At 47.3% G+C, this 12,564-nt stretch overlaps 1 protein-coding gene across 2 annotated transcripts in view; it reads right to left on the bottom strand.

Moving 5' to 3' along the window:
* Positions 1 to 4,876, bottom strand: part of LOC133628534 (mitogen-activated protein kinase kinase kinase 3-like) — a 48,304-nt gene extending 43,428 nt beyond the window's left edge. For both annotated transcript variants that reach the window (XM_062016832.1, XM_062016833.1), the window contains exon 1: positions 4,632 to 4,876. In XM_062016832.1, coding sequence (XP_061872816.1) covers positions 4,632 to 4,635 — 4 coding nt within the window. In that variant the 5' untranslated portion in view covers positions 4,636 to 4,876. The remainder of the gene's footprint in view (positions 1 to 4,631) is intronic.
* Between the last annotated feature and the right edge of the window lie 7,688 nt (positions 4,877 to 12,564).

Genomic DNA, 12,564 nt, shown 5'->3' with positions numbered 1-12,564 from the left:
ACTGTGCAGCTTTAAATGTTGCCCTCATTTGTCTGACAAGCAGAGCACCATGGCCTCCAGTTGACTGCAGCTGGTCTTTGGCAAAAGGAGGGAAAGAAGAACTGACTCAAAGAATCCAGAGATCTCTACTACACCTGCAGCTTTGCTGGTGAGAACCAGCTCACACCATCACCCCTTAAAAGCAGGACCTCCAAACACCAGATCTTCTTTAGCTATCACAAAAATGCTGGCCCTTGGCAGCTCCAGTGCAGCCTTCCACAGAGCAGGACTATCCTCAGCACCAGGCTGGGGCAGCCATAGCTCTGTGTAGTCACACAGCTGCAGAGCTGAGCCCTGAGGGGTCCTACAAAGAGTAGGACTATGTTTCCACCACTGAGTGCTGCTGTACCAGACATGTTAGAGCTCCAGTATGAACTGGAGTCAAAAGCAGCCAAGTGGTATGCTACGATTGACATCGCTAATGCATTCTTCTCAATTCCATTGGCAGCAGAGTGCAGGCCACAATTTGCCTTCACATGGAGAGGTGTCCAATATACCTGGAATCGATTGCCCCAGGGGTGGAAACATAGTCCTACTATTTGTCATGGTCTAATCCAAACTGTGCTGGAAACAGGTGATGCCCCTGAACATTTACAGTACATTGATGACATAATTGTATGGGGCAACAAGGCAGAAGAAGTGTTTGAGAAAGGGAAAAGAATTATACAGATTCTCCTAAAAGCTGGTTTTGCTGTAAAAAGAAACAAAGTAAAGGGACCTGCACAAGAGATACAGTTTTTGGGCATAAAATGGCAAGATGGGCGTCAGCATGTGCCTATGGATGTTGTGAACAAAATAGCGACTATGTCTCAACTGACTAATAAGAAAGAAACACAAGCTTTCCTGGGCCTTGTGGGATTCTGGAAGATGCATATCCCAGGTTATAGTCAGCTTGTGAGCCCTCTCTTTAGAGTAACCAGAAAGAAGAACTGTTTTGAGTGGGGCCTTGAGCAACAACAAGCTTTTCAACAAATTAAACAGGAAATAGCTCGTGCAGTCGCCCTTGGGCCCATCTGTACAGGATCAGATGTGCAGAATATCCTCTACACTGCCGCTGGAGAGCATGGTCTCACCTGGAGCCTCTGGCAGAAAACATCTGGAGAAACCCGAGGTCGACCATTAGGGTTTTGGAGCCGAGGATATCGAGGATCAGAAGCCCACTACACCCCAACTGAAAAGGAAATACTAGCAGCATATGAGGGACTTCGAGCTGCTTCAGAAGTCATTGGCACAGAAGCTCATCTCCTCTTGGCACCACGTCTGCCTGTGTTACACTGGATGTTCAAAGGGAAAACCCCTTCTATACATCATGTAACCAGCACTACATGGAGTAAGTGGATGGCGTTGATTACACAACGATCTCGGCTGGGGAAATCTAATTGCCCAGGAATCCTGGAAGAAATCATGGACTGGCCAGAAGGCAAAGATTTTGGAGCATTGCCTGAGGAAGTAGCTCGTGCCCAAGAGGCACCACCATATAATGAACTATCAGAAGATGAGAGGCATTATGCTTTGTTTACTGATGGATCCTGCCGCGTGGTAGGACACCATCGTAAGTGGAAAGCTGCTGTGTGGAGTCCCACACGACGAGTTGTTGAGGCCACTGAAGGAGAAGGTGAGTCCAGTCAGTTTGCTGAAGTGAAAGCCATCCAACTAGCTCTAAAGATTGCAGAACGAGAGAAGTGGCCAGTACTCTATACCGACTCCTGGATGGTGGCTAATGCTCTATGGGGATGACCCAGCAATGGAAGAAGATCAACTGGCAGCGCAAGGGTAAACCCATCTGGGCTGCTGCATTATGGCAAGACATTGCTCCTCGAGTGGAAAATATGACTCTGAAAGTACGTCATGTAGATGCTCACGTGCCAAAAAGCCGTGCCAATGAAGAACAATGGAACAATCAACAGGTAGATAAAGCTGCCAAAATTGAAGTAGCTCAGGTAGACCTAGACTGGGAGTGTAAAGATGAGCTATTTATAGCTCGATGGGCCCATGAAACATCAGGACATCTGGGAAGAGATGCAACATATAGATGGGCTTGTGATCGAGAGGTGAACTTGACCATGGAAGCCATTACACAGGTCACCCACAAATGTGAAACGTGTGCTGCAATCAAGTGAGCCACACGAATCAAGTCTCCCTGGAACAGAGGCCGATGGCTGGGTTTTCAGTATGGTGAGGCCTGGCAAATTGACTATGTTGGACCGCTACCACGAACACATCAAGGCAAGCGTTATATACTCACCATGGTGGAAGCAACTACCGGTTGGTTGGAAACATACCCTGTAAACCATGCCACTGCCCGAAATACTGTCTTGGGTCTTGAAAGGCAAGTTTTGTGGCGACACGGCACTCCAGAAAGAATTGAATGGAACTCATTTTCAAAATAATCTCATAAACTCCTGGGCAAAGAAACATGGCATTGAGTGGATATACCACATCCCCTATCACCCTCAAGCCTCTGGAAAGATTGAGAGATATAACGGATTACTAAAGACCATGTTGAGAGCACTGGGCAATGGGGCATGGAAGCAGTGGGATAAAAATTTGGCAGAAGCCACATGGCTGGTTAACAGTAGAGGTTCAACTAACCGTCCTGGTCCTGCCCAAACAAAACCCCTACATACTGTGGGAGGAGATAAGGTCCCTGTAGTGCACCCAGGGAAATGGCTGGGGAAGGCAGTATGGGTTGCACCTCCCATGGGAAAGGGCAAACCCATTTGTGGGGTTGTCTTTGCTCAAGGGCCTGGCTGTACTTGGTGGGTGATGAGAAAGGATGGGGAAACTCGATGTGTACCTCAAGGAGACTTAACCTTGGGGGAAAAATAACCTGTTATGTGAGTTATCTGTTGTAGATGAACTTCGCAAGAAAAAACGGACAAGTGGACAAACCAAGCCGGTGCTGGTGCCCAACACTGAACATAGTTTCCCCTGGCCTGGATATCCATCTTGATGGATGAGACAGAAGTTATGGCCTGCTCCAGTGAACATCTACCGAGGATGAAAGATGTAAGAATGTTGTTTGTTTGTTTGTTTGATGCAAGATGCAAGAGGGAATACAAGAATGATGTTTGTCTGTTGAAGAGTGGGGGTACTGGTTAATGAGAGTATATAAGAATGTATATGGGTTGTTAAGATGGTTTGTCTGAGCATGACATAAATGGTATGGAATAAGGGGTGGAGACTGTAGTGGGTCTGGGATGGTAGTGATTTTCCATAGCAGCTCCTGCAGTGCTGTGCTTACTGTTGATATCAATATTATGACTACTGCTCACACAGCATCAGGGCTGTCCCTCCAGCACTCCTTCCCCCATCTTCACCAATAGCTGTGGGTGGGCATGATCTTGGGAGGGACTATGGCCAGGACAGCTGACCCAGGCTGACCAAGGAGATATTCCATACCATATGACCTCAGCTCAGGAATATAAACTGGGGGAGAGGAGCAGGAAGGGGAGGTGAGATTCATTTCTGGCCTTCCCAAAGCAACCGCTACGCGTACTGAAGCCCTGCTTCTCGGGAGGTGGCCGGACATCGCTGCTGATGGGAAGTAGAGAGTAACAGCTTTATCTGCTTTTGCTTTGCTTCCCGCGCGCGCGGCTTTGCTGCTTCTTTATTAAACTGCTTTTATCTCAACCCACGAGACTCCCATCTTATTTTCTCCTTTCCCTGGCTTGCTGAGGAGGTGGGGGATAAAGCGGTGTGGTGGGCACCTGGCATCCAGCCAGGCTCAAACTACCACAACTGTGTAAGAACTAATCACACATGCAGGCTAAATAATGAAGGAGAGCCTTAGAAAACTAAACTCTGCTGAAGGGATGAATCATTCAAATGGTAGCCCACAAAGCCATACAACTGCACACTTAGGACAGCAGTAGTAATTTTCTTGCCAAGATGCAAGAAATGAGTAACTTCTAGTTCAGAGCAATTACATTTTTAATCCTAGTAGGAGAGACCCAACTTTAAACTGAAAAGAGAACCAGGGAGCACAACCCCTCACTCCCCTCCCACCCCATCATAGAGAACATAAGAGTCCAAAAACATTTGCTCAAGTTAAGTTAAAACACGTAAATATCTGTCTCAAAACAAGCAAGATGATTCTTGGAAGCAGCAAACACTCCCTCAACTCCCCTCCAGCCTGACCTACTGCTCGAGGTTGTGTGCGTGTGCCAAAGCGCCAGGTGCTCGCCACACTCACTACTGTTAAACACTCGGGGTTCTTGATGATTGCAAAGCAAACTCTTAAAGACATAGTTTGTGCATCGCGAGTGGTTTCAGTGCTGCCCGGGACCGATGTAAACACCCCGTGGGGACGAAAACTTCCCGAGGCCGCAGACCGAAGGCCGGCGGCGGCCTCACCGCCGCGGCCTCCACTCCCCAGCCCCAAGAAGCCCGGCCAAGGCACTCGGTTGCCATTCGGCTCCCTCTGGCTGCTGCCCTCATCGCGCCGCCCGCCTGAGAATCGTGGATCCGGAGTCCCCCACCCCCTCCCCGGTGCGGTGCGGAGCCCCCGCCGCGGCCCGTTCCCGCGGCCTCGGGCCCCGCCGAGGCAGCCAGCCGCGCCCGCCCCACTCATCCCCCGCCGCGGCTCTCACCCATGTCGGCGGGCGGCGGCGCGCTGAGGTACGGGGCTGTCACCGCTGCGGCTCCATGGCGGCTGGGCCGAGGGGGAGGGCTCACAGCCGCCGCCACATTCCCAAGCCCGCGCCGCCGCCTCCTTCCGGCAGCCGCGCTCGGGGTCCCGGCACGGCGGCCGGGGAATGGGGAAAGGACAGGGGCAGTCGCTCCCCACTGCCGCTACTAGGCGCCCGGGCCGCGAGCAAAACAAACGGCTCGGCAGCCGCTGCGCACCCGCCGCCGCCTGCCAATCACAGGGAGCGACCCGTCGCCAGCCGCCAATCCGCGCCGCCGAGACACCCACCCGACGGCGCCGCTGGCCAATCGGCGTTGCCGACAGACGCACCGCCCGCCAATCACGAGGGCCAATCACGTGGGATAGCCACGCCCACTCGCCCGGCAGCCCTTGCCCCGCCCCAAAGGGCTGTCAGTCATCGTGACGAGCTGCCCTGCGGCCCCGCCCCCTAGCCCAAGAGCTGTGTCCTAGAGCCCGCCCGCGGCTGCATAAAGCACGTCCGCTCCTGCGAGGTTGCACCAGTACCTCTTCCGCTTCCTTCCTCCAGCCGCTGCTCCTGGGCTCCACTTCCCGTCTCCCCTGAGGCACCAGGGATTAAGGAGTGTGCTCCGTGGCCAGTGAGGCCGGTGGTTTTCTCTCCTCAAAAGCAGAGCTTCATTGCTTCTTTAAAAGCCTCTGTTTTTAGAGAAGAAAAAGCCCCAACCAGTTCAAGAGCGTTCAAAAGCCCCCACACCCCTGAAAGCAATAACCTTTTGGGTTTCAAAAAGCAAAGTGTTACCCAGAGCAGCTATGGCAAGAGATACTATCTTCTAGGAGCTGTTCCAAGAAATTATGCTGCTACCACCATACCTTGGCCATGTCCTCAGGCCATCTCAGATACCCCTGAGCTCCCTGTGAGAAATATTGATGTTGCTTTTGCAGAATCAGAAAGAAATTAAGACAAGGAATTTTGACGGCTGTCTGCCTCTGTGTAATATAAATCAGTGGACTAACCATGACTGTTATCTGCCTCTGTGTAGTGTAAATCAGTAGACTAACCATGAGACTGTTATCTGTTTGTTTGTAATTAGAGTTTAAATCTTAGGATTGTGGGGGGGAATCCACGATAAGATACAAAAACCAGACATCCTCTGGGGAGGATTTTAGGCGCCTCGAGAAGTTGTAAATCCTGGAGTACCTAATCAATGGGGAAACAAGGGAGGGACCTTGAGGCCGGGATAGGGAATAAAAAGCCAAATGTTGTATCCATCGGGTGTGTCTACTAGCTAGGACACCCGCTCTTGCAAGAACGCTTAATAAAAGTGCTTCACTGCAGAGTCTGACCTGAGTCTTTCGCGAGAAAGCTTGTTTTGTTTCTCACAGTTGGGGGCTCGTCTGGGATATGAAGTCGTCTTCCTGGGGGACCTCTGTCACTGAAGGACGGGAAGACGCGTCCCGTTGATTTCAACTGTCCCGTGAATCATCGACAGGGGTTCCAGAGGAGACCGACCGGATCCTGAGACCAAGACAGACCCAGTGAACCACAGGGGGAAAGAATAGGAATAGTAGGCACGATCATATCGACCAGGAAACTCTGTGCATGGACCAAGGTAAGAAAATTGACTATTAAGTATTACTTTGGTGGTCGGGTATCCAGGGTAAGAAAATTGACTATTAATTATTACCTGGATGGAGCATTCTGAGAGACTTTCTGTGTGCGTGTGTGTGCTTGAGACGTACCACAGGTACGAAGTGAGTGCGGAGTCTGGATCCGCGGTTCTGTTGTTCCGCGAGGAAAACAGACGGAGAAGGACGAAGCAAAAGCACAGAGTGACAGTAAAAGTCTCGGGAAGTCAGAATGGGAAATAGAAGTGCCAGGCCTGAGGGAAATAAAAGGGACGAGGAAAAGGGTCCTGGGAACATTCCTCCAGATAGTCCTTTGGGAGGATGTTGGAAGCTGAGAAGACGTCGGGTACTCAGGATACAGTACTGTTGTTTTATGTGGTCTAAAGAGATGAGGAAACAAGTTTTGGCAGCATGAGTGTTTGTGGACCTTAGATTTTGTTGCCTCTAAGCATCCAATTATTGACATTGAGTGAGCTCACCTGAAAACTTGCATAATATATAAATGATTACGTGTGTTGTTTTGTTTTGTCATTTTCTTTTGGTTTTTGTTGTTGTTGCTCAGAGTGTAGTGGACTTTTTGTGGTGGCTGAATGCATTGTCTTGTTTTCTGTGACATTTTGACGTAGAGAGTAAAGTGGTAAAGTGGGACTGGTCTTTTTGTTGATGTCTGTGTCTTTCTCATTGTCCCTGTCATTTGACAAAATAAATGTAGTGTCACAGAGAGGATTGTTTTATAAACTAAACGTATCAGTTCAACTTAACGTTCCTGAATGAGGAAAAAAAGAAAAATGAAAATTGTCTATTGAAATAGAAAAGGATCTTGTGGGCTGGGGAAGACAGGAATTGATTTTGTTAACAGCATAGTGAAACCAGCTCCAACAAAAGGAGAAGGTGACTTGCGGAATCAGACTCTGTAACTCAAAGAGTTATAAAGAAGGTATGTTTATTCGGCGCCGGTCGCACGGGGGGGGGGGGGGATATCTCTCCACCACAAACTTATATTTGTTACAAAGTTACAAAATCATATGATGACATTATCCGCCTAGACAAAGACACAACCTGTCCCGATTTTCACATGTAAATTAGGTCTTTTCTTCCTTTCATTTGCGTGATGTCTCCCGGTGATGGCCGGTGATGGTCTTTGGGGCCTTGGGAGATGAAGGCTGATAAGTCCTGAGGCTTTCTCACCCCTGATCTTCAGATATCGCTTGGCCCCTCGCAGAACCAGTTTCTGCCCTCAAGGAAGTTGGAGGACCCCGGAGGTATTGTGTGAGGAGATAAGCGTGACCTTTTACAGCTTGTGTGAATTTTGTCCTGTCTGAGAAATAAGCTTTATACTATTGCGATAAGTTAGGATAAGGTTTATTAGCACATGTTATTATAAAGCTCTACATCAATCCCCCCTTTTTCTATAAAATTAGTAAATTCTTTTACTATTGATACAGTGATTCCTTATTAAGGATTTTACTAAAGTACTTATTTGAATCAGGCTTGTCTTAGCTGGTGTTCTTTCCACTTAAGAGCATGCATCTCCGGTGCTGACAACAAAAGAAACATCTGATACAGATGACAAATAGCACAATGATAACAATTATCAGACTTATTACCACAAAAGTTCTTTCAACCCAGCAAAGTTAGGTAACCATGAAGTTAATTTACTTCATAACTCTTGTCACTTCTCACGCTTTTGCTGTTCTTGTGGGAAATGCCTTTGGCCAACCTGAAAAGGTGTCAGTTAGCACTAACAGGTCCCTTCTCTCTGCCAATTTGACCCATCTCTGGTTTAGGAACGTTCTTTGGATTAGTTTGGAGGCAAAGATCACATTGGCTAGTTACTTGTTTTACAGTACTATATAAATTCCTGGCTATAATTTGCCTGATTAGATGTCTGTGCAGAGCCTCTGCCTCCCCAGTGTTCCTTTTTGTTCTTCGCTCACTAAAGACCATACTAATTTTCCTTGTGGGGTAACAGCCCACAATCCTTCCTCATTATATGTGCCCTCTAGATCTGTGATCAATTTCTTATCCTTTTTAGTATAATTAGGCTTACCTTCCAGGGAGATTTGTCCATCTGGAATCAAGGCTCCCTCAAACCTTACCTCTCCTTTTGCAGCCTGTTTTGCCTCTCTGTCCGCCAGCTCATTTCCTCTTTCCAACTCCGAGCTTACTTTTTGGTGCGCCCTCATGCATAATAGCCACTTTCTCAGGGAGTTGTATGGCATCAAGTCCATCTGTAAACCAGCTTTCCATATTGTCCAGATGGGTCTCCTTCAGGTCCAGGTGACTTGAATATACTGCTTCGGTGGTCTCTAAGCAATCGTGCTGCACTGATTCTCCTGAGTTTCTGCTAAGAAATGAAGCTGGACTGATAATGTTAGTGACCACAATTTCCACATCATCCTGTTCCACTATTATGGCTTGATATTTTAAGAATCTTTAGGGAGAGAGAGCAAGTGTCCCCCTTTTCTCTTCTGAAACTGACGATACTGTGTGAGACACCAGCACTGTCGTCTTCTGGCCCAGAGTAAATTTCTGGGCCTCTTGAATGTTTATTACAATGGCTGCAACTGCCCCAAACATTCAGGCCAGCCTTTTGCTGCTGCATCCAGCTGTTTGGAAAAATAAGCAACTGCCCAACGATATGGGCCCAAATCCTGGGCTTTCGTGTGAGAAGAAAAAAAATGGTTTACTCACATCTAGAAGTCCTAAGGCTGGGGCAGACATCAGAGCCTTCTTTATCTAATCAAAGGTCCATGCAGCTTCTTCATTCCATTGTAGATTCATCATCACATAAAGGGCATCCAGGTGAGACAGGCATCCTTTATTTTGGTAGCGATCAATATATCGTCCACATACTGCAGGAGTTTCCCTTCTTCAGATGGGGCTTCCCATGATTCGAGATCTTTGGCTAGCTGGTTGCCAAATATGGTGGGGCTATTTTTGAATCCTTGAGGCAGCACAGTCCAAGTAAGCTGAGTTTAAGCTGAGTTTTACGTACACTTTTAGGACTTTCCCATTCAAATGCAAATACTTTCTCGCTGGCTTCATGGACTACCTTGGACTATCTGATAAGACCCATCCGGCTTGCGGACTGGTAATATGGGAGTGTTAAAGCTGGACTCACACTCTCTTAAAAGTCCTAACTGTAAGAATTTTTCTATTATTGGTTTAATCCCCTCCCTGTCCTCCCTCCTCAAGGGATACTGTTTAGTCCTTACCGGCTGTTGTCCTTTAAGTTTTACCTCCACTGGTAGGGCATTCTTTGCCCTTCTGGGTACATCTGTGGCCCATACTCCTGGATATACTTGGTTCATGATGTCTTCGTTAATGTTTCCTTCCGTATCGATATTAGTTAGTAACAGGCTCATAATTTGTATATAATTTTGACCATTCACCTCCAAGCTAATGTGACCATTTTCAAATTTAATCGTGGCTTGCAACTGCTCCAGTAAATCTCTTCCCAAAAGAGCTTTTGGGGCATTGGGCATATACAAAAACCTGTGAATTTTACTTGCTTTCCCCAATTTGTACTTTAAGGACTCAAAAGTATGACTTTTCACATTGACCAGTGGCTCCCATCACCATAACATAATCATTACTTTGCGGTAACAGTTTAAGGCCAAAACATTTAAGACCGAAAATGTCGCCCCTGTATCTATTAGAAATTCTACTTGTTTTTCATTTTTCCCCAGCTTTAGTGTAACCAGCGGATTCATAGCAAGTCTTATTCTATCTAGAAATTCTGAAGGGGTTTCAGAAGGGCCTTGTCTTATGGCATATAACATTGACCAATTTTCCAACCCATATTTTATCCACTGTTGATATTGTTGCAACTGCTGATAATCGTCATGATCATTTGGATCCCACCCTGGGTCTGTCAAAGGTATACGCTGATCAACTGTCTGTCCCACTAATGTCTCTTCTGTAATTTGGGCCTGTACTTGTGTTTTCAATACCAACAGCCTTTCTGTTTCGGTTAGTGCATCCAACATAGCATTTATGTCTCCCCAGTCTGGATCTAAAGTTTTAATAATCATATCAAACCTTTTAGCAATGCCTATAGGGTCCTCTCGGTAATCTCTTACTGTTTCCTTCCAGGAATCTAAGTCATTAATGGTAAAAGGAACCTTTATTTTTGCAGGCCCCTTTGGGCTCATCTCCTGTCTCAGCGGGGCTTGAATTATTGGATCCACTTTACTCAGAGTCCTTGATGTAATGGGACTGAATCCAGGGCCCTGTGGCTCATTTTTCACTGTTCCTTTGTCTGGTATCGGTGGTGTTCCCATATTTACAGTCCTGTCTGGTCCCACAGAAGGACCAGGACCCATTGCAGGGCCAGGTAAAGTTCCTCTGTCATTCATATTTATACTCATTGTTGGAGGAGGGCCCTGGTTGCCAGTAGGCACGCCCATATTCACTGTCCCCTGAGGACCCATATATTCCATTCTCATTTTCTCTTTTATTACTTCTGTCCCCCTTTCATTAGGAGGGGGCATGGAGAAAAGCCTTCTAGGCTTTCTAAATCATTTGCCTGATACACCTTATCTCTATTGGTGCAGTGTTGTCCAACACTACAGGACGAACAGCACCTTTTTAGTCTTCCCCTGTTTTCTTGTTCTAGGGCCGGTACCAGGGGATCTTGGGGAGGAGTTAGCCCACAAGCCTGCTGCCACTCTGGGTAATTTCTCAGAGTGAAAAACATATCTACATAAGAAGCCTCATCCCATTTTCCTTCCCTCCTTAAAAACAACATTAACTATAGGAGGGTATTATAATTCAGAGTTCCATTTTGAGGCCACTTCTCCCCATCGTCTAGTTTATAGAGCGGCCACCATTGGTTGCAGTATTTTATAAGTGGTTTTTTACTTTCTGTACCCCTAGTCCCCACAAGATCTTTCCAATGTGCCAATATGCATCCTAATGGACTTTTCTCGGCTCTCACACTCTGAGAGTTTCCCATTATTTTTCTATATTCTCCAATTACCCTTTGTAACTGTTTCTCCGAAATGTTTCTCAAAATAGGTAATTCCAACCCCCAACCACAAAACACGGTTGTAATCTCAGCTATGTGTTCTTCACACTCAGGACACCAGCACCAATGCTTATTGTAGTCACCACCCCTTCCAATGCTATTACAGTTATATATTCTAGCAAAAAGTACGCTTCAGTTTTACCCACCCAGCATGTTCCAAAAGGGGCGTTTCAAACAGGGAATTTCGAACGGGGGCAGTGGATGGAGTTCTTGCTTCTCCGCTGTATAATTTACACACAAAAGTTAAGTATATTCCCTGATATTTATATACTCCGGATCCTCCCGTTTGGGGCGGGATCTTCTCCCCACCCCCCCCAGGGCACTATAAAGTTTTCATTAATGCATTAACACCGGGGAGCTGAAGCCACCGGCAAACTCGTTCACGTTCCTTATCTTCTACCTTGATAGTGTAAAACAGTACTATTAAAATATTTCTTGGCTCCCTTAGTTCACATAAAACATATGTAGACAAGTTAACAAACACTACAATTACTTGACACGCTTCATCCGTCTCCGGACGGTCTCCTGGCGGAGATACGGAACCGCGGATAAGGACTCCACACTCGCTTCGCAGTCAGACTGCGTCTCATTCATTTAACACTCAATACACACACACATCACAACTTTACAATATCTGTTTATCTTAAATACAAATAAGCCCGGGTACTTCCAATGCCACAATACTATTATTATTATACCAGTTGTTATCCCTTCCGCAGCTGCAAACTAAAACCAAGATGTCATGCGAATTCGCCCTGTAACCATATGAATCTCGACTGGGGCCTCTGAGTTACAAATACCAAGTAACCCCCCCCCCCAATGCCGGCTGGGACCCCTGAGTTACGAATACCAAGTAACCCCCCCCAATGCCAGTTGGGGTCTCTGAGTTACAAATACCAAGTAACCCCCCCCAATGTCGGCTGGGGCCTCTGAGTTACGAAAACCAAGTAACTCCCCCCCAATGCCAGTTGGGGTCTCTGAGTTACAAATACCAAGTAACCCCCCCCCAATGTCGGCTGGGGCCTCTGAGTTACGAATACCAAGTAACCCCCCCCCAATGCCAGTTGGGGCCTCTGAGTTACGAAAACCAAGTAACCCCCCCCCAATACCAGTTGGGGCCTCTGAGTTACGAATACCAAGTAACTCCCCCCCAATGCCGACTGGGGCCTCTGAGTTACGAAAACCAAGTAACCCCCCCCCCAATGCCAGTTGGGGCCTCTGAGTTACGAAAACCAGGTAACCCCCCCCCAATGCCAGT

This window comes from Colius striatus, chromosome W, assembly GCF_028858725.1.
Source record: "Colius striatus isolate bColStr4 chromosome W, bColStr4.1.hap1, whole genome shotgun sequence".
NCBI lineage: Eukaryota > Metazoa > Chordata > Aves > Coliiformes > Coliidae > Colius > Colius striatus.
This window is presented reverse-complemented; position numbering and strand designations above follow the sequence as displayed.